Source organism: Alternaria burnsii (genome assembly GCF_013036055.1).
Source record: "Alternaria burnsii strain CBS107.38 chromosome Unknown 730, whole genome shotgun sequence".
NCBI lineage: Eukaryota > Fungi > Ascomycota > Dothideomycetes > Pleosporales > Pleosporaceae > Alternaria > Alternaria burnsii.
The window spans coordinates 855,888-880,902 of record NW_024066110.1 but is presented as its reverse complement, the minus strand read 5'-3'; the positions used below and the strand labels follow the sequence as shown (position 1 = coordinate 880,902).

Genomic DNA, 25,015 nt, shown 5'->3' with positions numbered 1-25,015 from the left:
CTAACAGAAACTCAACTCGTCTTCACTGTCGTGGTTGACATCAGCCATCATGCCTTGGCCTGCCTTCCACATCTGCCTGCGTGGTTGAATACCCTGGCGGACGCTCGTTCGTTTCCGCATTTGAGAGCGAGGGTGAGCTGGCGATCGACCAAGCTCGTCGCGTTCAGATGTATCACCATCGTTGTTGACAGTAGAATTGATAGGGTGGGAGCCACGTGTACAAGCGCGTTGTGATGGGAGAGCTTTAGTTTGGAAAATCTCAGGGTGGACCTCCTCCACTGACACTAGTGAGGAGTCCGAATCGTCCTGCGAGATGCTCTGGACCTCAGCGTCGCTATGACTGACTTCAAGCGCCGGCTCAATGTAAATGGGTCTCTTCAAATCGCGTAATCCGCTTTGGAGTGAGGTTCGAAAACGTTCTGAATATCTTTGAGGAGGCAGTGTCTTTAACTCCTTTCGGGGGCGCCGAGATCGTCTCGGACTATCTTGCTCCTCATTAGGGAGTTCAGAGTAGTATCTGAAAGGCGGGGTATCCGGAGGTGTTACATTTGTCCGTTTCATAGGTATGACGACCTTTGGTGATGGTGCGCGAATGCGTTTTCCAAGCGAAGGTGTGGAAGTCCGTGGTCTGTTCTTAATAGGCGATGACTGTAGGACTTGGTCGCCGTAATATTCCAAGGACGTGATCTCGTATATTGGTGTGTCCGGTGTGCCACCTGGGAGATGATCTTCAACATCAGGAGCTTCTGTCATATCATCTTCCGACTGCATGGGAGTTGGTAAAAGTTCCAACGTTCGGATTGGCTTTCTTGCTGAGTGGCTTATGTTCTGCCTGACAAATGGTGTGCAAGTAACCCACTCGCCAATACCCTCTTCCCACCTGAAGCCACCACTAGTAGTGGGTGATTCGTTCTTCTGTGGAGAGTGCATGATGACAAGGCGACCTCGTGTCTGCATTGTCTTCTCGATATTACGTACATAGGTCATATGCTCACCGTCACCAGTGCCTTGAGCAAATTCCCTAGCCGATTCTAATGCTAGTCGTTTCAGCGTCCATAGTTTATGAGGTAGTCTGCGAGCAGAGGTAGTCATCAGTGCTGTGACGAGTCGTTGTAGCTGGTCAAAGCCATTGTCCTTCCAGATGCGCCCTGTGCCGCGTGCGATCGAAGAGAATAGAGATGGGAGAGTTGCAAATGTCAACGCAAGGTTGATATTGCTCGACGAATACTGGTCCGATATCCAATTGACCAATTCGATGGATGTGGAGCAATCGAGCGGTGATATTCCCGAGCACACACAACCTTCCAGGTGTACTAAAAACGATGCAAAATGTATCCAGATAGCTCGCTGCGCCATAATCTGGACATCATCTACGTCTGCGCCGAAGAGCCTAAGCTCATCCTGAATATTTCCACGGGCAGATATTGTGATGACAACCGCATCTAGCACCCACACAATTCGCTGAGTGATTTCTTGGCCTGCAAGATCGTCACGATTGGCGTTGACCAAGGCAATACTGCACAGCACCGTGAGCAGACTTGAGAAGGTAGTTTCAAGCGCCTGTCGAAGCTCCTTTCGAGACGATGGTACGAACCGCCGTGATATGAAGCCAGACGGTTCATCTTCTAGCAGCCGCGCGTCCGGTAGCCCCATGCTTGCGATTGTAACCGTCTCGAAGAACTGGTGAGCACTCCGGAGCGTACGATGATCGTTCTCGGTTATCGTTCGAACAAGTCGATCCCATACCGGGCGCATAGAGTCGGTCGCAAGCCACTCGAGAGGCAGAAGTTCGAGGGCAACCATATGATCTAGGAGATCATAGAGCAAGCGATAACGTCCTGTGTGGCGAACAAAGTTCCCCACTGAATGAAGATAGGACGATCTTTGAGGATCAAATAGGTCTGCTCGCGTGTTGATGGGTATTGGTACGGAGTCAACAAGAGGAGCATAGGCTAATAATAATCTCTCAGCTTCATCCCACGAAGAAGAGTTCAAACAATGCGTTACAAGGACCAGCACGTTATCTAGGCCAAACACCTTATCCATGATGGCGTCGCATATCAATGCTGTGGCATGCGCTCGGACAACGCACTTGAAAGGACGCCAGCCTTGACCATGCTCTTGTTCGAATCGCGTTTCCAGGTGTTCGTATATCTCGCTCACGATGTCCCGATCTTCCTCTTCACCGTCTTCCTCGAGCCGGTCTAGCTTCGCAAAGTGCTCCTCAAGTTCAATGTATGCTGGCAGCTTCCTCAAACAAGCGCCCATGAGCGACCTTGTGCCCTTCCACCTGGCTTCACCACCCGTTGTAGTTGACTGTAGAATGTTTGCGTAGGCTTCGGATAGTCCTTGTACAAGTTTGCGGATCTGGTCCGACACATGTATCGCAGGCGGATTCAAGGGAGCCAGAAGAGGGCCCTTGACCTTTGAGTACCTGCGCAATGGTGAGATTGGTATTTGCGGGCTACTATGCAGCTGCCCCCCCATCCTTGAGATCAGAGGCGTGAAGGCGATCTCGCCTGGTCGCGAAGTATTGGCATTGCCATTGTGGGAGCCGCTCTTGTGCAGATCCGACACCCTTCCACGGCCTCGGCCTCCGTATGTTGTCTTCTTGCCTGTGCCTGGCTTCGCGCCAGGTCTCCAGTCCGGATCTCTAGCCTTCTCGAAGCCTCGTGGCTTGTTTGCTGGTCGGGTGAAGTTGGTTGTCTTTTGGGGCGAGCCCTTGATTGCAAAGGCAGAGGATACACTGCGTGTCTCGGCGCTTGCGGTGCGTGGTCGCTCAAGCTCTTTGCGCAGCTTCGTGAGTTTGGAAGAAAGCGGTCGCAACAGGCGATTGCACCTGGAAGTCGTCCATGGCAGTGTGTCGTCGGTCGACATCGAGATAAGTATATCGTCTAGTGCATATGGGAGCAATATGTGCGGGCAGACTTGGCCGTAGTACGCTACGTTAATGCTACGTGTGCATGTTGTCGTGTTAATGTTTGTTTGTTTGACCACCATCGGCGGTCGGCGTTAAGGGTCAACACGCGTTGTTTTCTCCGCGTCCACGGCGTGTTTTCACTCACGCAAAACTGGCATGGCAGCATCTTCAGCGTCCCTAACGACTTTCTCCTGCAACGCGGCTGCATGACTTCAGTCACGGAGTCCAGACCGGGCTTTCATACAATGAACGATTGAGCCTTGGTGTGTCGGCAAAAACAAAAAGACGTAGTCATTGAACTTTAGTGATATGCAGTGACTGATGTCAGTCCTTGATCACTGCATAGAGCAAAAGTGTCTGTAGGTGAAATGGTATCAACGTGATGGGTGCAGGCGATTATCAGTACAACACTGCATGAACAAAGCCACCTAGCAATTCGAGCTTGGTCTCAAGGTTTCGTCCAGGGCCCTGCGCAAGACGTGTATACTCTACGTAGATTGGCGTCCATTTTTACGTGAGATAACCAAAGTCTGTTCAACAAATGTATGCTAATCGAAGATCGTGAGATGCTACTTGTATCCTCGTGTCATCCTGTCGTGTCATTGGAGACAGATGGGGAGCGAGATTTTGTTACGCGCCGGGGACGAGTAAGCAGTAAGACTCGTGTTTTGCGACAGCTGACGCCCGGCGCAACAAGCTTACCCCGGCAGCATGGCATGTGCTTTCCTCTCATCGAACACCACGGCAAATGCTTCCTGAAGCCACAACTGTCAATAGGCGTCATCACAACCGTCCGGGAACGAAATTTGCTTTTATATGCAAAGATGCGGCGGTTCCTGTCAGATTCGCGTGTTTGTCGATCCAGGAACCGATCCGCATCGGAAGGATTTCGTGCATTTTGGGGCACCTCATCCTACTGGCCGGTAAGCGAAATAATGAGCGGCGAGCAAAACGAAGCCAGGAAATTGAGAACTGCGCATCGAATCTCACAGGCGGTCAAAGCACCGCTCAACACTGATTTAGCAGTGATAGCAAATAATGAATAACGCAGGTTGCTGGACTGTGCTTGTCGAACAAGACGGAAAGATCACGATGAGAGGTGCGGAAGTTCAAACATGAAGCGCCTGCTCCGAATCGCGTGATTATCGATAGCTGCGAACGATTGAGCTAGGTCCACCGCAGCGCTTGCGTAGGCGTGTCGCATGTCAGGAGTCGCGGAGAAATCGTTACGATGGGAAGCGTTTGCAATTTAGTGAAGGAAGAGAGAAGGCATCTGTCTTTGGATTCCAGTACTGGGGATCGTTGACTATGTTTCGACATCGTGGGGCCTAGAAGGAATTCGTCATCTGTTTGAAACAACGGTAATAAGATACTTCCTCAGCGGTCGCAGTGACACACCTGGGTCTGCCTGCCAGTGAACGCGGCGAGAACGGACATGGAGCTGTCAGATGTCTCTTCCTCGGGAAATCCTGCGAAGAGGAGATAAGCATCTACCTTCGACTCGTATTTTGCAGCGGCTGAACTAGGGAACGTTCCGGACCAAGTCACTCTCGAAGCCATTAAACTCGAACGTAATGTGCTTTTTCGATCTTGGATGCGGCAGTAGGATGCACTTCAGGATGGATCCAGGCTAAAGTGTCAAGACGAACGACTGTAGGTCACAACCGTGCGTGTTGAATGCATTATGGTGTCGCCGTTGAATTTGCCATGGATCATATCGCCCGCTCTAAGATGCGTGGCGTTGACCATGAGTAATTTGTAGAATTCACCAACAGTACACTGCGATAACAAGTGATCTGGTAGGTGTCACGGCAAGTACTGCATTAGGGCATGCGAAATCAGTCCCAATAGCCGTGTCACACAAGACGGAGATTGTGGCGATGCCCTGGAGCCGCCAGTGTAGTACATACGAACAATGCTGGAAGAGATGCGGATCCTGCGGAGCTTCCCTAAAGGATGTGGATAACCAACTATGTCCTCGGACTCAGTGCTCGTGACGAGTTGCCTCAGGTTCTAGCCATAGACTTCATCGAGTGTAGGGCTGCTGAGACAGCGGGCCCAAAGTAGATTGACAGCTACCAGGGACTGGGCTTCCGGGCTGCGGTGAAAATACACGGTTGAAGTCTCCACAAACGGGACCATTGAAACGGCCAGTCATGCAATACGTGGGGAGCCACGGCATGATGCCAGCAGACATGGATGTGTTTGAGATAGTGTTCGCACAGGCGCCGGCATAGCTCATTTCCCACGATGGCCAGCAACTGCTTCTACACGGCTGGCTGGTTGTCGTATATTCTGGTTAGATGGAGGTTGCTGTGAGGTAAGAGCCCACCGAAAGCCGACTAAGTGGTAGCTCTCAACAGAACTACTGTAGGCAGGGAGGCCTGCTGTACGACGATCCTAGGCCAAGACGAGGCACTGCTGAGATGATGGTGAAGTAGTTGCGGAGAGATGACCAAGGGCCGTTGCAGGCGTGGCTGGGGTGAATGGGGTAGTTGCCAAGACACCGTCGTCGATAAGCAATCCCGTGTTGCAGGAAGAGTGGGTGTAGGATCCTTGTTTTACATGCCGCGTACCGTTCAGCAAACCACGAGCTCAGCCTGGCGCAGCATGTGTTGTTTTGAAGCATCCAGGCCTCGATGACGCAAGGCGTGACGAGAGTCCGTGGATTTGTTCGGAGCGATGAAACGAGCTGTCTCCTAGTGGCTCCCGTGTGGCGTACCTTCCCCCGTTTCATCGCCCGGTCCCCGAATAGCAGGCTGCGCTACAGCGGCCGAGCGGGGCTATTACAGGCTCCACCCCGGCCACCAGCGTCAGGCACTCCCTCCAATCCTGCATCAGAGGCCGCGATAATCAAACCCAAGCATTGCTCCCCTTCTACCCACATGCCCGCTGTTGCGTAGCCTTCTTCTTCTCTTCACCCTCACACTCGTTCAGCCCACAGTCACTCCTTTCCGCCTCGGTTCGCCTTGGTATTCACTTTCTCTTCGTCGCTCCCGCGTGCTAGTTCTCGCTTCCCCGCCGGCTCTTTGCAATATATCCCCTGGTTGGCGATTTTCCCTCGAGGCCCTATTACCGCAGCCAATTCCTCCTGCATAACGGCTACTTACGATCAGCCGGGTGTTTGCTTTATCCCTGCTTGATTAACTCGCCCAATCTGGATTTCGTCAACACCACCTGCGACGTCAACCGAGCCTGCATTGCGCCTGCCGACAACCCTGGGTTCCTGCGCTGAACCCAGTCATCCCAATCTACTATAGTGAAGCCCGTCACGACGCACGACCACATCATCGCCGCGATCCAAGAGAACGTCTAGGCTGCCCTCTCATCACCGATTCGGAACAAGTGCCGTTGTGCTTCTTCCCACCCACCTACCCCCGTCTGTCGTTTGCTGGCCAAGACAGAGTCCACTCTCTACATATCCCCATCCCCACCTGGTATACCCTCTGCCCTCGGACTCTCCCTCGTCACCTCCCTCTCCACCACGACAATGTCTCTCTCCCAAGTCACAAGTGGCCTCTCGAAGCGTGCAGGTCATGGTGAGGAAGACCCAACTGCTGGTCTGGAGAATGTCGACGTTCAACATTACCTCGGATACATCTGGTGGATCATTGTTGTCGTCTTCTTCGTGTACCAGGTCATCCTCTACTTCGTCCGTTACATTCGCACCGTAACATGCCTGAACAACGAGACACAGAGATACTTTGCTATTCCCAACCGGACCTACGCAGCTTTCAAGAAGCACTGCCTCGATGCGCCCCTGTTCCGCACTCGTCACCACCGCGAGTTCAAGCTCTCCTCCGCCATTGGTGTTGGAACCCTGCCTAGCCGTCTGCAGAGTTTCTTCCTCATTGGCTACTTTGCGGTCAACATTGGCTTCTGTGTCTGGAAGATCGACTACAGCACCTTCTCCTCGGGTGCCGGCGAACTTCTCAGCCGCTCGGGTATCATGGCTGTCATCAACATGATTCCATTGTTCTTACTTGCTGGTCGCAACAACCCCATCATCAAGCTCACCGGTATCTCCTTCGACACCATGAACCTCATCCACCGCTGGTTTGGACGAATTGTTATCCTCGAGGCCATCGCCCATACTGTATGCTGGATCGCCAATAAGGTTCACACGAGTAAGTTTGGTCGTGTTCGGTGTCACAGGAACGCAGTGCTAACAAAATCACAGAGGGCTGGGGTGCTGTGCAAGCATCCATCACTGGAAGCGAGTTCATCATGACGGGTTTCATTGGAACCGTTGCATTCGTATTCCTACTGATTCAGTCTCCATCGCCAGTGCGTCACTCCTTCTATGAGGTTTTCTTGCACGGCCATATCGTTGGTGCTGCCATCGCACTTGGAGCTGTATGGGTGCACCTAAAGGAGCGACCACAACAATTTATGCTCTACGGTGTACTTGCTCTCTGGGTCATGGAGCGCACATGGCGTTTTGTCCGCCTCGTCATGCGCAACGTCGGAAATGGCGGTACCGGTTGCGACGTTGAAGTTCTTCCCGGAGACGCCCTCCGCGTGACAGTCCGCATGGCTCGCCCGTGGAGGTTCCGCCCTGGCCAGCACGCATATCTGTACATTCCTTCCGTTGGGCTCTGGACCAACCACCCGTTCTCTGTCGCTTGGAGCGAGGAGGAGGAAGACCTTACCATTGCTTCCTCCGTCGCCGATGAGAAGGGTCTTCCCATGAACCGCCAAGACATCCTTGAGCATCACAAGACCAGCATGTCTTTCATCATCCGACGACGAACCGGTTTCACCGACAAGCTATTCAAGAAGGCAGACCTATCTGCTGCCGGCAGATTTTCCACTTCGGCATATGTCGAGGGTCCATACGGTAAGTACCGAAGCTTGTTTTCCCCAGATTCTGCAATATCGCGGATATTAACTCAATTTAAACCCATGCTAACGTCACACTGCAGGCGGTGAGGATCTCAGCTCTTATGGTACTGTCATGCTATGGGCTGCTGGTATCGGTATCACTCACCAGGTTCCCCACGTCCGTGATATTGTTGCTGGCTACGCAAACGGAACTGTCGCCACTCGTCGTCTCACCCTTGTTTGGATCATCCAATCGCCTGAACATCTTGAATGGATCCGTACATGGATGACACAGATCTTGTCCATGCCACGCCGTCGTGAGATTCTCAAAATCCTGCTGTTCGTTACTCGTCCTCGCAGCACCAAGGAGATTCACTCGCCATCCTCCAGTGTTCAAATGTTCCCTGGTCGCCCCAATGTCCAAGCCCTGGTCGACCAGGAGATGCAAGAAGGTATTGGTGCTGCTTGTGTCAGCACTTGCGGTACCGGTGGGTTGGCGGATGAGCTTCGCCGCTCTGTCCGCAACCGCGAGTCTCAGTGGAACGTCGACTTCCGCGAGGAGTCTTTCTCGTGGTAAACGTATCCCTGCTCTGTTTCATCTTTGGTCTCGTCATATCGGTATACCCTCTCGTCCATTGATCTCTAGCCTTGCAATCTATCATGTTTGGAAGGGACCACCGTTGGATCTAATGAGGACATGCTTGCATCTACTTCGCTGTACACATTACATTTCGTTTCTCTACCGCGTCATCTCTTGATCTGGTCTCTTTTTACACTCATTGTATCTTATCCTGTGGAACAGGCACGAAGACAAAACATACATGTGGTCGAGCGTGCCTAGCCAAGAATGGCTTATGGCTAACTATCAATGTTACTACGTTACCACAACGGTCCTTTCACGAGCATGGCGATGCTTCTCTGGCGTTCAAGAGTCCTACTTCGTTCGAGTGTGTACATATCGGCGTCTACCACTACAGAATTCACGATTGATTCAAATAGTACTTAATCCTCCATCAATATTCCTAGCATGCGTCCTATTAAGCTGCGACCGGTATGCTACTTCTTCGAACCAAATTAGCGGTATGGCTAGCGCGATGTCGTCTTATGCACGCTGCCGCAATTGAGGAAGCTGCTCCAGAAAGCACACGTATATGAACGGCAACCAGACGGCAAGAATAATGATGCCCTCAACAGATTGGGCGATATTTGCCCGTGGAAACCTGATAACCCCAAAGCTGACTGACACTATTGTAAGAGTTTAGGACGCGCGGCCGCCGAACCGGCGAATTTAGACACAACAGACACTTGTTTCAAAGTCTCTGATAACGCCATCACTACACATTCCTATTCGACGCTGCCATTCGATGGGACAATCGATTTTAGGCATCTGGCGGTTATGTACCGTCTTTTCTACATTGCTTGTGCGCGCTTCTAGGTGCTACCACGTTGAGACGCACAATGGTGCGGTTGTTTCAACGCGCCCCATTGTTGCTCAACAACTGGTTGTAGTTTGCCAACATTCGTGAGTCGTAGCGTACTCCTATGATGTATGACAGACATCCAATACTCGCTGCTATTTGAGGTTCGGACGATATGAGGAGATCCGAAGGCGCGTGAACACTAGGTGGCGGCTGAACTTGGTGCATGACTTAAACGCAACGCAAGGCTTACGGCTGGACGTAAGGATATGACGATTGTCCTTGAAGTCTGTATAGGGCTCTGGTAGCACATTGCTTGTATGTTCACAACGTGATAATGCGGTATGTATGGTTCCCAACCGGTAAACCTATTGGCAAAAGCAACTCCACCAACCCGATCCTATTCAAACGCTTCACCGGGGAGATATTGCCTTTGATTCTTCAAAGCGATAATCAACTCATTGTGCAGGTCGCGAGGGCAAAAGCTCTCAAGTTCGAGCCGGCTTAGCTGCACCAGCCTCCGCCTGATGAACCCAAGCCTAACCCTCAGTTCGACTTCTTCCGCGAGAAACGACTACGTCTCCAGACGAGCATATAACGCGAATCCTGATTATAGATTCGGAGTAGTGTTTTGCTTCATCGTATCTTACCGCAACCACGCACGTACAGCGCCGTCATCTCGTATTCGCCGGACAGACATTGTGCAACGTTTCTTGAGAGATTCTACATCTGAACAGCTTAACCTCCTACCTGAAGGTGGACGTTGCATCGACTCGTATATTCAAGAAGTGGTGTAACTCGATCGGATAGCCAAACTCATTCGTCACGCAGGTCGTATTATAACGGACCCGCTATCACAAGACCAAAGCATAACGCGGTCCATAAACACCCGTGTCTAGATCTCAATCGACTCTCCAGGTCAAGAATCTAGAACCGTTCTTGAATACGATCATCTGCGATATCCACGTACCCCATCCGTGCACATCCCGCGCTCACACATTAGTGAATAAGAGTGTTATTCGACGGCAACCCGGCTGCCACGCCTTGGATAATCAATCATGTCTTTACCAAACGCCCATGTCATACCAATACCCGGGTAACATTCTTACGACATCGGGCTAATATTGACGCATGAATTATGAGAATGAAGAATCAAGCTCGAAGGTAGCTGTTCTTTCGCTTGAACCCAATTACCCGCAAGACCGGCTTAGCGAATGCCTATAGCTTTGCACACTTGCATCACACGAACATTCACTACCGCCTTCCGACATCGCGTGTGGAAAGCCTCCACCCATGTGCGATGTACGACAAATTAAAAAAAGCCGTTTTCTTCATCATGCATGCACTGCGGCAAGTCAGTTCTTCTTTACGAGTGCACAGTTGGGGAATGCAATATATAGTAGCCGGTACAAGCAGGTTTGGATACCTGCCTCAGGCACGCGCAGTTGCTGCCTTGCTACCACGTTTTCGTGAACAGCCTGTCGCGTGTCCTTGGTGGGGCTGCTTCATTTATTCCTGATAAGAGTGCAGAAGTATGTGGGGTTAGTTATATTACTGTGCTTAGACGAACAATATTAGGCCGGGTAGAAGAATGTATAGGTTGGTAGCGAAGACACGTGGTACTAGTACAACTGATGAGTGACCTCACAGTCAAGGGTCATTCCTGTTTGCTTGGTTCATGATGTTGAACATCTTACCTGACATGGGCCACCAGGTCAGCAGGCTATGAATGAGTGGACGTCCCTCTTGTTGTACTCTTCTCAAGCGTGAAGAACCTACGTGACTATACTCATGGTTCTATTAATAAAAGAGAGTAGTGAATATAGCTAAGTCTCTTAAAGGCGATCCACGCTTAGTGCCTGGCATCTCCCTAGCCATGTGCCATCAAACTGCTTCAGGACTCTCGTGCGTAGCAGCGTCTTCCATTTCGAGCCTCCGTTGAATTCCCTCCCACCCTTTCTTAACCACATCCGCCATGATTTTTCCCATACTGCCTTCCCGTCCTAACTTTTCCACCGCTTTCTCCACACTCACCAACTCACTTTTATACGTTACTTCCAGCTCATCTACTCCTGTATTCTCGTGGTGTCTTGGCTCGTACCCTTCAGGTTCTTCCTTGATTCTCTCTCGTAAAGAAAGGTTCTGAGGATATGGCGGTGGTGGTTTGTACGCGGCGCCTGCTTCCGTCTCAAGCAGGGTTTCGAGAATTGGAGGAAGTGTCTCAGCAATGTACCAGTAGATTATATACTGCCGAGAACCGAGAGGAAGGAGCTGCATGTATACTGGCTCGGCAGTCTGTGGAGAAGCATGGATACGCGGGTGGGCTTGCGGTTGGCGGTGAGCAGTAGGTAGAGGGAGAAGGCGGTTGCGATAGCCAGACTGTTCACAGCGTTAGTATGTTTGGTCTCCAGATGAGAAAGCGAATATGACGCACCTCTTCGTACCCTTCTCTTTCGGCACCTGTGCCGCTCTCTTCGCCAGCGTCGCGCCGTCCCTTAGGGAGGAAGTAGAACTTTTGTCCGCGATACACGCAGCTGCATATCACGACTCGATTCGTGGCAAGATGGAATATTGCGACACCACCGCCAACTACGAATTGGTTGCTATCGAAGTGTGCTGTGTAGATTTCATTACTGCTTGTCGGCATCGTTGGATTTATTGGTGGTGTTGGTGAAGGTGTAGAAATGTCTGTTTTCTATAGTAAAAGGCCGCACATGAGGCTTGTGAAGCTCCTACTCAATGGGCGGCCCTTAGGTCACAGCGCTGATGTTTTGCATTAACGGGCGGTCCCTTCGCTCAGTGGCGGCCATCACTGAGGCAGCGAACACTGATGCCTAGGATAGGTGGGTCGAATTGAGGAGGAGGTATAGTGGGGCTGGTGACGTCCAGATGGACCGCAAGAACAACCCCGCAGTGCTAGCGTGCCGCTCACTTTTCCGCTTGACAACAAAATAGAATATTAATGCTACTGATAAACCGTTTGTCAACAAAAGCACAACTGGCCTAATGGCCCAATGGCAAGGCGCTTGACTACGATTCGTTCGATATCAAGAGATTCCAGGTTGTAAGTAAATATTCAAATCGTCGCTCGTTCGAACACAGACACTAACAATCACGTAGCGACCCCTGGTTAGGTCACAGCATTTTTTTTGTCCTTCCATGAGCATGGGCGCTGCTTTTCTTTTTGGCCTCGTTGGCTCCTGTATTGGCTGCGTGAGGACGTTATTGGCGCCAAGTCTTTTTTTTTTGTCATTATTTTTCTACGTCTTGCTAGCCTCAATGCGATAAACGTTTCAACGAGGAAGAAAAGCTACGCGAGAGGATAGCGCGTCGCATCCCTCGAGGTTTGCTCAAGGCGACTCGTCGTGCCTCCCCATCGTTCCAAGTGCAGCCCATAGGTGGTGGAAAGCCGAAGGGCACAGGTCCCTGGACCCTGACTACGACTCAGCGTATACGATGATAGCAGTGCCGCTAATAATCTCATGCATCATCTGCAATTCTATCACTATACCCCGGGTTGAGGGGAACATGCATATCTATCATGTCGTGCTTCTTGGCGGCGAGACCTGATCAGGAAGCTGGTGATGTCCAAAGGTACCTCAAAGTCTGGGCATCTTCTTGGCCGGCCGTTGAACGTTACTCCACATACTTGTTATGTACCAAGCGGCAAAACCGTCGCAATATCTCCATGGGAGGCAGCGGGATGAAGTCAATCGTTGCATCATCATTCACTTGGCTTCGGATGCATGATAAGGTTATGGCGTGGTTTGGGTATGAGTCCGCGGGTATATAATGTCTCTAGAGAGATCATATAGAGCATCCGGTACACCAGACACCGAATTGTCAATCGTTATTCATCATGAAGTGGACCAGACTATTGTTAGCCGCTCAGTTGGCAGCAGCATCTCCCTTCCAGTCTCGGGACAGCTCTGCAACTCGTAGCGCCAAAGTCACGTATGATGGTTACCACGTTTATTCGGTTACTCCATCTTCGGTCGAAGAGGCTCGTGATATTGGCATGCGGTTTTCCAAGTATCACACTCATCCCATTCGCGATACCCTCTCCATCGCCGTCCCGCCTGGAGAGGTAGACTCCTTCAACGCCCTGGGCCTGAAAGCGCGTCTCGTCAACTCCGATCTAGGCAATTATATACGTGCTACGGAAAAGAAAGCAGTGTACAAGCGGGACTTGCACAGGCGTGGCGAACTGCCAGATCTCTCCTGGTTCGATACCTATCATCCATATGCCGACCATCTTCAATACTGGGATGATCTTGTTGAGGCATTTCCCAAAAACTCGAAGAAGTTCCCGATCGGAAAGAGCTACGAGAACCGAACAATATATGCTTTCAATTTCTATGGAGACGAAAAGGATAGTCATAGAAAGCACAAAGCAGAGAAGCCAGTCATTCTCTGGCATGCTACAGTACATGCAAGGGAATGGATATCGACTATGGGTAAGAATGTACATGGCGATCACCACGGAATAACAGCTGACTATTACAGTAATTGAGTACTTGGCATATCAACTAATTGACGGCTACAAGAAAGGCGATGCCAATGTGACCGCCTTCTTAGACTATTACGATTTCTACGTCGTGCCTTTCCACAATCCCGATGGCTTTCTCTACACACAAACGAATGACCGACTCTGGCGGAAGAACCGTCAGCCACGTCCGAATCTCAACACCACCTGCCTTGGGACTGACGGCAACCGCAACTGGAAGTATGAGTGGGATGCGGAGCCGCCAGAAGGTGGATCTACACCTGATCCTTGTGGCCAGACGTACCGTGGAGAATCACCGGGCGACACACCGGAGAACGAAGCAATGGATGGTCTTTCAGCTAAGCTATCGGGAACAGGTGCCGGAATTCGTTCTTTCATCGACTTCCACTCATACGGTCAGCTCATTCTGACTCCCTATGGCTTCTCGTGCGATCCGTTGCCAGAAACCCTTCCTCGCATGCTCGAAGTTGCTGGCGGCACAGCAAATGCGATCATGGCTGCTAGCACAAAGAACAGTACTTATGAGTTTGGTCCTGGTTGCCAGATCCTTTACTTCTCGACGGGTAACTCGAGAGATCACCACTATGCTGTCCACGGCGCGAATCACTCGTGGACGATGGAGCTAAGCCCTCAAGATCAGGCTGGTGGTGGGTTCGTGCTACCACCCGATCAGATCTGGCCAGTTGTGAAGGAGCAATGGGAAGGTCAGAAGTGGCTATTGAACGATGTATGGGAGGACTAGCCGTAATGATCAGAAAACATCTTTGGGGATACAGTACTATGATATTGATAGGAGGGCAACAACCAGCCTTAGCAGGACTTCGTAATATCTTTGCGATCGCGATCCCACACAGCAGTTTTGGTCATACGAAATACAATGCAAAGCGCCACTGAAAACGGTGTATTTCAGTTTGACTAAGAACACGTGTTACGCTACTACATCAACGAAAAGAAGTGTTTGAATTTAAACGATGACCTTTTCTCTTAGTTTTGGTGTCGACTCGCGCGTCTTTTTGGCACCGAGCATTGCTATGCTTTCAGGTCCACACATCAGTGTCCTCTTTGAGACTCTGGTATTTTCTCTCATGGTACCCGTATGGCGAATCTGTCATCCTTCACATCTGAGACTCTTGAAGCAGTTTTTGTCCTTGGAATTGTAATTTGGAAGGCTGTTAATGACGGATATATCTCTAGTTACTGATACCAAAGCCCAAACGTGTCGAAATTCGAGAAGTCTTCGCTAGTGGTATCCTCCGCCAGATTATCAAACCCAAATCCGGGGTCACCCTCACCGGGAAATGCTGAGTCGCGACGTCTAGCAGAAACAGCGTCTTGCTCGTACGCACTAGTAAAGTCCGAAATGTTGGAGTCGAAGTAATCATCACCTGCTCCCAGCATGAAGTTGTCAAAGATCAGCTCTGGTAACAAACACAGATTTCGACCGGCCGTGTCCATGGATATTGGTGTGGCAACGAGATTGTCAGTGTTCTGGCCATGTGACTCACAGTGATGCTGTTGGTGTACTGGCCGACCAGTAAGTGTCCGAGCTATCTTTGAGAGCATATTAGGTCTCCCTTCACTCGAGGTCGGCCTCTTCTTTCTTGCTTCAACTTCAAAATCCTGTCGCATGTATCCCTTCCAGTTCGCCATTGTCAGACCATCCTTGAAATGGCCTGCGATATGTGTCTCTCGATCTTCCCACGTCTTCAGCACCTTTTCGCAGAAACCGCAAACCCAATTCTCCACAGCGTTGTTGCCTGGTCCTTCTCGTCTCCAAAGATCGCGGATGGTCTCATTCAGTTTCGCTTTGTGGAAGTTCCTGACGTGCTGACGTAGGTGATCCGGTCGCAAGAATGTTCTTTCGTCTTCGCCCTTGATTATACATTCAGCTATGCGGTGGCATTGTGCAAAGTGCAGATCGCTAGGACTTGATATCATACAGAAGGCACAGAGTGTGACATTATCAGACGGCGAGGGAAGTGTAATCCTGGGCCCAGAAAGCAAGCATGTCCACTTCCGTTTGGGACGATGTTGTGTTTCCTCATGGCGCCGCCAGGACTTACGTGCGATATGCTGGTAACAAAAAGTGCATTGCCAGGTCTGCTTCTCGCCATCATCGTTGTTTTTGGATGCCAACAGTGATGCAGATTGGGCCACCGATCCCTGGTGCGCTGCAAGCCGAATGCTGCTAGACTGGCCATAGTCTTTTTTCTTGCCTCGTCTAGACGTGACTATACCGGTCTGGTTGGAATCTTCGGCTGGACAATAGGCTACAATAGGACCGTGATGATGAAAAGATGCTTCGTTTGACATTGTAGTCGATGTTACGCTCGAAAGTCTGGTTTCTCGCGAACCCTCGTCTTCCGAGGCCGGATTTGACAAACTCGTATCGATTACCCTTCTTCGTGCCCTCGCGTTAGTAAACCAAGTATTGACTTGTTTCTCAGTGATTCCACATTTTGTGGCTAACAAACGCTTGGTATCGTTGTCCGGATACGGGTTGTTTCGGTTCTCCTTTAGCCACCGGTGCAGACACCGCGTAGCATGCGACTCGAGTTTGGTAGGTGGTCGTCGGGCGCACGAACGCCTGACTTCTGATGGCTTGCTCACTCGAGGTTGGAATGATACTCCTGTATCCGGTGTGCATGAAGTACAATCGGTAGACTGGCCCAGGTGGACAAGTGCATACATCTCACACGCAGAGCACCGCGTGGTGCCCTTAGACCGTGGGAGAAATTGCGAAGGAGGTTCCTCGACTGTGTCTAGTCGATTTGCTACAAGATTAGTTTCCGACTGTCCAGGAACCCGAGCAATAGTCGTAGATGATGCAGAAGCTTCACTGAGGCAGTCTTCGCATCTAAGATCCTCCCCAGGATTTGTTATGTTCCAGAGCTGACATCGGAGGCAATCATGGTCGCTGTTTGGTGTCGCGAACAGCGATGCATTGCTCGAGCAAACCTTGGATGTAAACACATCGAGTCTGGTGTCCTGGGGCTCAGTCGAATCGGTAATTACTCTTGCGCGAGTCCTTTCTTCTACAAGGCTGAAAGAGTCGCGTAAATCTAGATTTACAGGTTCTTTCTCGATCAGAGAGACTGTTCTATGGATTGAAGAGCTTCCTGTTTGGTTGACCTGAACAAAATTAGCGGCCGCGTGTTACATGGGACTATGAATGAGGTAGTACAGAGACTCCTTCGGCATCTTCCAAAGTGGCAGAGCCGTAGCCCGAGTCAAAAGACCATATACTGGCAGTTTTACTTTTTGATGTCGGAGAGAACATTGTGACAAGGCGTCAACGGTATTGTCTAAATGTATAAATCGGTGTTTAGACGCTCTGTTTGTAATGCGATATTTTTGACAGTACATAGACAAAGGACCGCGAGTACAAATAACGAGGCACATCTCACGACGACGCGCGAAGACACCCGTTCAATCTATTCTGAGATACAGGGTGTTTGTGGCTATCCTGGACGCCTAACATGCGGCACAACGGTGGCGCTGCTTCGCCATTGGTTTGACGGCTGTCTTCTGCGCTGCATGAAGGCCATGCTAGTGACCTCAGCCACACCTGAGGCTGAGGTGCATGGACTATCGCGTTCGGCGAGATTGGGGGCCAGAGCATGATATTACCACGTTAAATTCAGTATGTGGCGCTGGCACTGAATGGCGGTGCGCGTTCGAAAATATACTGACAGGCGGTGTGAGTCGCTCGTAATTAATGCGAAGAACTTTGGGACTACTATTGAACCAGCAAGACGCAAGCACGAGCAAGACTCGTTCGTGTTGACAATTACTGGTACCGTACGTCATTCCGAGGGACTGACCAACCTCTCCGAAGTATGCGCTAGCAAGCCTGTCATGCTCATCGCTATGGCAAAAATTGCTTAGGTTCGAGCTTGGGCCCATGAACGATGATATACAGGGTATCAATAAGAAACAAAAATAATGGGTATTCATTTTTTCCATCTCGCCCTACCAAACAATGCCGTAATGCATATAACGCAGTTTTGCGAACAATGTGTGTAAATCGGGAAAAAGAGGAGAAGCGTTTTAAAAAAGCACGCCAATCCCTATTCCGACAGCACCACCCCGTCCCATTCCATTCGTATGCAAGTGATCGTAAAGTCGTTCTAGATGTTCGTCCCTCATCGCCTCCAGCCTTAGGCGGTTTCCCCAGCAACCCCACTACCAGCACCCGCACCAGCACCCTTACACCAAGGATGTTCAAGTACCATACTGATCGTAATCCTCTTTTCCACGTCTCGATCTAGCATCAACCGCACAAGATCGATGCTCTCTTCCGACATGACCCATGGTACGCGTAGATCGTGATCCATGATTTCGTCGATAGAGTAGAACGGGTTTTCTTTGTAGATGATGGTGTAGAGGAGTATGCCGAGCGCCCAGACATCTTGTTCTTTACCGCGATAAGCTTTTCCAGCTAGGACTTCGGGGGCGGCGTAGTCTGGAGGTTGTTAGTACGATTACCGCAGACGGAGAAGCGGAAGAGAGACGTACCAATAGTGCCGACAAAGACGTCAAACGGCCCACTCTTGATATATGCTGCGCTTCCGAAGTCAATGAGCTTGATGTTGCCTTCACCATCGAGGACAACGTTCTCGTCTTTGATGTCCCGGTGTACGACCTTCGCTTTCGTATGCAGATGGTGCACTGCTTCTGCTACTTGGACAAAGATCTTACGGCACTCTTTCTCTTCCATGTTGACCCGCAGCTCAATATAGTCGAATAGATCCATACCCGGCAGCCCGTGTGGTATCATCTCAATGTAATAGTTGATGTCGTCTTCAAAGAAATCGGCCATCTCTACGATATTGGGATGCTTGAAGCCGTCGCGACGGAGATAGTCTAGCACATGAATCTCGAGCGGCACAGTTCCTAGCCTTCGGTCTCGAGTCCATGTGTCGACTAAAATCCGCCGCTTTGTGACATACTTGATCACGACTTTCTTGCTACTGACCTTTTTGTACCGACAGAGCTTAACTTGCCCATACGCGCCTTGGCCCATATCTTCTAACACTACAAAGTCGTTGATAGTCTTCTTCTTGGGTGGCTCTTCCTGCACAGGGACCGGTGGCGGTGCCATAGCTTTTGTTTGGGTTTCTTGCGGAGTGTTAGGTCGCATAGCTTCCTGTATTTGCTGAGTGAGGAGTGATACTGCAGGTGGCGTTCCTTGCGACTGGTGCGATTCAGGTTCTTGGGGTACCGAGAAGTTTGACTGCCCTGGTTCAGGTTGGCGCGGTGAAGGTGGCCGCGACATAAGAGGAGTCACAGGACCAATACCATGGTTTGCAGCATGCAGCTGCCTGGAGTATGTTATCCACAGAGCGTAGACCAGCTCTGGACCCTTGGTAGGTTTGGACGATCCATCTTCCTCTTCAATGACATTCTCATCGAATCGAGGAGACTTTTCGCTCTTCACTACTCGCATCTGCACATCGACCATGATTTCCGAGCCGTCACGATGTAGAGCTGGCAATCCGCTTGGTCGCAGGAAGATGGCTGCCGCATCTGCACTACCCTCCCGCATTGCGAGCAGGGCACGGGCACGGCGGAAGCTGTGTTCGGGGATGACTATTCCGTCAACCAGCTCGATCTTATCTTCATCGGTCATGACATGCAGTATCTTGTCAAATGCGGGTATGAGCTTGCTCACGTGAATACCTTCGGGTCGTGGTTGTCCGAACAGAGCTGATGAAAAGACGGAATTGGAGCTTGTGATTTTGAGATCGTCGGAAGATAGAACGATGATGCCCGCGATGTGTGGGAAACTAGAGATGCGGAAAGTGGGTTCGCCTGGCATCGCCTCCACGGTCACTGGTATATTGATGCTGTTTGAAGTCCGCGCGGTGTAGCTGCGAAACTCGTCGATCGACTCGTAGTCTAGCGCCCCAGTGTTTGTTCCCCGGAGTCGTGGTATGCCTGGTATGAGTCGCTTGAGATCCATTCCCCTCCGTAACCGATCGCTTCCAAAGACAGCTTCTGTTGCGCCCCAGCCCTTGGATACGCAGCCTACATCGTCGACCGTGATATATACGACATCTTCAGCAATCTCTTCAAGCACCCAGATGAGACTACCCCGCTTCTCTTTGACCCACAAGCTGGCAGAACCAGTTGAGCCATTACGCTTCTGAATCGGAATGACATCTCCACAAAGTAAAACACCTCTTGAGCCCTTATGTTCATGATTCAGCTTGCCTGTCTTCTTCGCATTATAGTACGAGGATCCACTGCCATCGTCTGTCTGTGCTTTCCTCGCGGCTATCACGCGCGATGGAGCCTTGCTCAGTAACCGTGCAGTGACGCCGCTGCCGACTTTCAAGTTGTTAGTTGCAGGAGATGCTCCGGACAGTGCGTTCTTAGAGCCAACCTCGGGATCTCTGAGCTTGCTTTCGAGCCACTTTCTACGGTCTTCTCGCACGACTTCCAGTATCCCCAGCTTGCGAACCTCAGCCCTCGTCACACCGAATACAAGGCATGCCAAGTCGTTTGCAGATGTAATGGTCCATGGCGTATCTGTTTCGGTGGTGAAGATGGCTTGTGCTGCTGGAGCGTGTCGGCTTCCATGTCCATGTGGTGCTGATCCCGCGGAATGAGGCCCTGGTGCATTGCTAAAGCTCGGCGGCAGAGTTGGGATAATGGTAGGTGATACGAGGTCGCTGATCTTCTCTTGGTCTCCCACCCGGTATGGCTGCGCCAATGCATCGTGGAGTTGGCTCTGGATCGTAAGAGGCGCAACATCGGTCAGAGTTCGTTTGAGCGCAGCTCTTTGGGGGCGTGCAGGTTGCGAAGGTGGTGGAGGCGGAGAAGCTGCCGCTGCTCGTGTGCTCAACGCGCTGGGGGCGATTTCGGTGCTTGGTGAGACTCCTTCTTGACGAGCTTCTGGTGTACTGCTGGTGTCGATGACATCGGTCGTAGTCACTCTGTGTACTGGTGGTCTCGCAGCCTCAAGCATGCTCTCGGGGCTCGCTGATCGATCAATTGTGAAACCCTTCTCGAATGGGTTCTCGCCAGACATGTCCGCCGGCCCTGTTACGGGACCTAGCGCACCCAGTCCATGAGCTCCCGTGCCGTCTTGGCCTATGAGGTTTGCTCTTGTAAGCAGCTCCATCATACTCTGCACCTCCTGATCGCCGCTGAGTTTTGCCTGGGCGTTAGCTATTCCAGGATTTGTCGCGGCCCAGCCCAGCCTGTCGCGCATAAACTCGATGGACCGCTTCAGCACATTCTGGCGGTTGTGTATAAACTCTTCTGATTGCGTCGCAAAAGAAAACGAATGTAGAGACTCGGAGGGAAAGCGAGTGAGATCCTCACCAAAAGCAAAGGTTGGTGATGCGGGGGCGGTGGGCGCAGACTCGGAAGGATGTCTCGATACTGGCGGCGTGGAAATGTTCAGCGAAGCAGCTCGTTGGGTCGACTGCAGCTGTCTCGGGCCTGGCTGTTGCCGGATGCGACGGAGGCCTGAGGATCCCAGACCGTGTTCATGCTCGGACACGATGGGCGACCTGGTGCAATGTGTGTCAGCCATGACCCCCAACACGAAGAGTGCTCCTTCCTGGCCAGCGTCCTTGCACGGCCGCCCATCTCGACGTTGCACTCACCTTGCCATGCGGTCCAGCTGCCCTGCATCGATGCTCAGGCGCTTGGCCGTGTCGATGGGTGGCGGCGGCCCCGTTCGCCAGTTCAGCAGGCTCGAGGTGCTTTTCGTCTTGACCAGCGGGGCATATTCGGAGAGGTGCTGTGACTGTGCGAAGGAGTTGAAGGGTGCTTCTTCCGGTAGAGAGCCTGGTGGGGTGAGCACGTCAGCTAACAGGCCCATATGGAGCACGAGTATGCAATGGCTAGTGGCGAGCGACGTAGTGGCAGCGGTACAGAGCAAGTTGTAAGTATTGGGGTCGGGTATCTATTGTGTACCGTAGTCCAGGTGAGTGCAGTGGCTCGGTCCAGCTCCTCTCCCAGAGCATACATGTCTCGCAATGTTGTGGGCGGTCAAGCTTACAAAGCTCACCATGGGCTCTCGGTGACACAAGCCGTCGAGGCAATCGTGGGCGTCACGACGTGAGGCGGAGGGTCATTTGACGTACCATGATCATTTGGCCTGCTCATTCCCTGAGGCGTACGAGCGCCTGTTCCCAGGCTTGGGCAATCGTCTCGGCTCGGTAAGATCAGAAGCAGCGAACAATGACGAGATGACTAGCCCTTGGTCTACAGGTACACAGCTTGATGTGTACTGACCCGTGTGTCGCGTTTGGGGTGGCTGTATCGCTTCTGGGGTACGGCTGGATGATGCGCGGGCGGGTGGTGCAAAGGCTTTGGTGGGGGCTGCAGGGTTGCTGAGGGTTGGAGTCGGATATCACCTGCAACGGAAACGGCTGTTCAGTAAGAGATGCGATGCGATGCGTGGGGCAGACCAGACGCAAGAGATGGGCAGTAGGCGTGCTCAGTGAATGGCATGTAGTTACGTCGCGGGCACTATGCGACTTGAGACGCCAACGGCGTTATTTGCATTGCGTCCACGCTGGCCCCGCGACAAGCACAGACGATCCACCCGCCGTCGACGCTATCAGATCAGATCTACCAGACCGCCTGGGCCGGGACACCACCAGAGTCCTACATCATAACACGCTAGACGGCGAGGTTGCACAATAAAGTAAAGATGCGTACCATGCCTGGGACAAACGCTGCTTCTGGCTGAGCATCCACTTGTGTCGCACCAGCGTCCGCACCCGGCCTTGGCTTCGTCCGTCCGGCAAGCCTCCGCTAGCCTTTGCTCTGACATGTGCTGCTCTGCCGCGCCATCCATCATCTGGCGAGCAGGGTGAACGTCCCGCCAATCTAACCGATGTCCATGTCGTCATACTATGTCCATGGGCATCTGGTATACCGCTGTTCCTCCAGCACCACTATGTACTGTGAGTATGCAAGTAACAGATGTCAGACGCTCAATGGAGGCATTTGAATTCTCTGCTCGTCATGCAGAAAATCGTGCATGTTGCGACCACCGTGATTAGCTCCGCATACCCCGGAAAATGCCATTGGTTGAACATGGCTCCTGCGCATGCCGTGTGCCGACCTATGCACCAAATCTGGACATCTGGGGAGGCTTCGAGCCATCAGTGTTGTCGAAGAGTGTCTTTGTGCTGGTTCCAGAAATTCCTGCAGCCTAATTCTACAGTCAGCAATCGCCTTCATCATAGCGTCCTGATAAGCATACCTCGATGCATGTTGACCTGGTCTATCCACCACTCGCCAAAGCTGTCGTCTGTCGCCATATCGGCTGCCGTCACTCTTTCCTCCCGTTTGAGCCCGCATAGCATACAAGCTTGGCGCGCTGGTATGCCGCCTTCAGACTGCTTCAATGTCTTTACCGGCATTGTCTCTTGCAAGTCTGGCCCACGATCCAAAGAACCAGCTTTGATCTGATTTGCTCCGGATACGACGTGTCGCAGTCGCCCAACCTGCTCTTTCCAACTTCTCACCACATCTGAGACCTCTCGCTCTTCCTTCATGTTCTCGCCCTTGTCGATACCTGTCAACTTCATCCCGGAAGTTGCTCGTGATGACGCAGGGCCTATTCGCATGCCTTGGGACAGGTGTTGGTCTCGCTTCCAGCGCAATTTACGGCCAGCTATGATGTGTGCCGCAACATTCCCAAGGATTATGTAGCCTTGAAGGTATGCGATTGTTGTGGGCTCGGCCAGTAACTTATTTCTCATGGGTAGGGGTTGCGCTGTCATGGGCTTGAACAACTTCTCATTTGCTTCCGCAAATAGAGAAGGGAAAAGCGATAACAACATACCGGGCGGCGGCACGTTAGTAGGAGGTAGTTCACTGGGCTGTGGATCTGGTATTGTAGGGGAAAGTATTGGAGCTGGTGTAGTGGGTAATGCAGCACTCGTGGTCGACTGCATGGTTCCGGATTTGCTTGGTGCTTTCGTAGGAATAGAAGCCTCCCAATCATCGAATTCATCCCATCCGTCATCTTCTTTCTGTGCTGGTGGTGCAGGTTTTGGGACCGGTCGTTCTGGTCTAGTAGAAGCACCGAATCCGATCTTAGATTTCTTACTCGTGGCCATTTGGTCCTCGAAAATCTGACTTGCGTTGACAGTATTTACACCCCTCGAGACAGGTGGTCGAGACTGTGATATGCTCATATCCCCTAACAGGTCCACAAGTGCTGAGGACGATGCAACAGGTGCTGTAGAAGGCGCTTTATGTTCCTGTTCGCCCTCAAAATCGCCAAAATCGTCGTCATCATCAACAAAATCATCCTCTGCATCGAACAGTACGCTTGGGTCTGCAGACTTCTTGGCCTTCACAATAGGTGCTCGCTGCCAAGTTTGCTGTGTCGGCTCGCAGGACGATTGCGATTTGGATACAAAAGCGTCATTTGTAACTGAGCCCACAGTCCAGGCATTCGATGGTGGTTGGGGGACCGGAGGCGATGTGAATGCGAACAGATCTTGCTTGGCGGCAGGAGCGGGTTCCGTAGATGTGCCGCCCTCGAAATCACCCCAGTCGTCGTTGTCTTCAGCTGTGGATTCCTGAATGCAGCTGGAAACAAAGTTCTCATTGTTGTCCACGGGCGGAGGTTGCTGCGACAATGATGCTGGGATTGGGGTGTTGGTCAGGCTGTTGAAGAAGCTGAATTCTGACGGAGCAGGTGGAGCGGTAGTCACCTGCGTGTTGACGGGCCGCGACTGCTGTTGACCCGAGGGGGAGTCGGCTCCAAATTCTGCGAAAAGATCCGCTGACATTGCTCGTACAAAGGGATGAAAATGTAACGTTGGAGAGCGGCGCTGGCCTGCACGTGCATGTGGTTGGTGAGTACACGCCAGCGCTAAAGTCGAAAGAGTGGGCCGGTCTCGAAGCCAAAGCCACAACAATTGCCAGCTTCTTCACATCTGATACAATACCGAATGAGCGTAATGAAGCATGATTAATTCTTGTTCGGTGTAACGAATATCCCAGCAATGGACGCTCGCAGTGCACCTTGGCAACTTTCACGCAAACAAAGGAATCCAAAACCGACCCTCTTTAATGACGAACCGGAAACCCTCAATTTGTAGCACAAGCATCTTACCAGCATTACAACCGTGAACGTCTTAGAGCTGAGCACATGAAGTGATCTGACGTGCACAGTTAGTTGCCTTCCTGGATCCAACACTTCAATAAAAGGAAAACTCAACAGGTACAGAGATCACAAGCTTTACATTGCAGCTTACATTAGCTCTCAGCGCGCTTTGTTGTAGCAAGAAGAGATACTCTACTCTAAAGGGATGTTAATTTGTCTCTTTGATGTAGTATAAGTACAAGCGGCGCGACCGA

At 51.5% G+C, this 25,015-nt stretch overlaps 6 protein-coding genes across 6 annotated transcripts; 2 read left to right on the top strand and 4 right to left on the bottom strand.

Moving 5' to 3' along the window:
* On the bottom strand, positions 1 to 2,877 carry GT037_003704 (uncharacterized protein; the record flags this gene model as incomplete). The annotated part of the gene is made up of 1 exon (XM_038928751.1): positions 1 to 2,877. One exon carries the CDS (start codon positions 2,875 to 2,877, stop codon positions 1 to 3), a length of 2,877 nt encoding a protein of 958 aa, XP_038788458.1.
* Positions 2,878 to 6,410: 3,533 nt separating this feature from the next.
* On the top strand, positions 6,411 to 8,321 carry GT037_003703 (ferric reductase; the record flags this gene model as incomplete). Its single annotated transcript, XM_038928750.1, has 3 exons — positions 6,411 to 7,047; positions 7,101 to 7,760; positions 7,846 to 8,321. 3 exons carry the CDS (start codon positions 6,411 to 6,413, stop codon positions 8,319 to 8,321), a joined length of 1,773 nt encoding a protein of 590 aa, XP_038788457.1.
* Positions 8,322 to 11,046: 2,725 nt separating this feature from the next.
* On the bottom strand, positions 11,047 to 11,809 carry GT037_003702 (uncharacterized protein; the record flags this gene model as incomplete). The annotated part of the gene is made up of 2 exons (XM_038928749.1): positions 11,047 to 11,541; positions 11,597 to 11,809. 2 exons carry the CDS (start codon positions 11,807 to 11,809, stop codon positions 11,047 to 11,049), a joined length of 708 nt encoding a protein of 235 aa, XP_038788456.1.
* Positions 11,810 to 13,021: 1,212 nt separating this feature from the next.
* GT037_003701 (carboxypeptidase-like protein a4 precursor) lies at positions 13,022 to 14,411 on the top strand (the record flags this gene model as incomplete). Its single annotated transcript, XM_038928748.1, has 2 exons — positions 13,022 to 13,619; positions 13,669 to 14,411. 2 exons carry the CDS (start codon positions 13,022 to 13,024, stop codon positions 14,409 to 14,411), a joined length of 1,341 nt encoding a protein of 446 aa, XP_038788455.1.
* Positions 14,412 to 14,863: 452 nt separating this feature from the next.
* Positions 14,864 to 15,982, bottom strand: GT037_003700 (uncharacterized protein; the record flags this gene model as incomplete). The annotated part of the gene is made up of 1 exon (XM_038928747.1): positions 14,864 to 15,982. The coding sequence occupies one exon, from the start codon at positions 15,980 to 15,982 to the stop codon at positions 14,864 to 14,866; it is 1,119 nt and encodes a 372-aa protein (XP_038788454.1).
* A 1,847-nt stretch (positions 15,983 to 17,829) lies between these two features.
* Positions 17,830 to 24,444, bottom strand: GT037_003699 (atp binding; the record flags this gene model as incomplete). The annotated part of the gene is made up of 4 exons (XM_038928746.1): positions 17,830 to 18,134; positions 18,188 to 21,192; positions 21,289 to 21,472; positions 22,902 to 24,444. 4 exons carry the CDS (start codon positions 24,442 to 24,444, stop codon positions 17,830 to 17,832), a joined length of 5,037 nt encoding a protein of 1,678 aa, XP_038788453.1.
* Between the last annotated feature and the right edge of the window lie 571 nt (positions 24,445 to 25,015).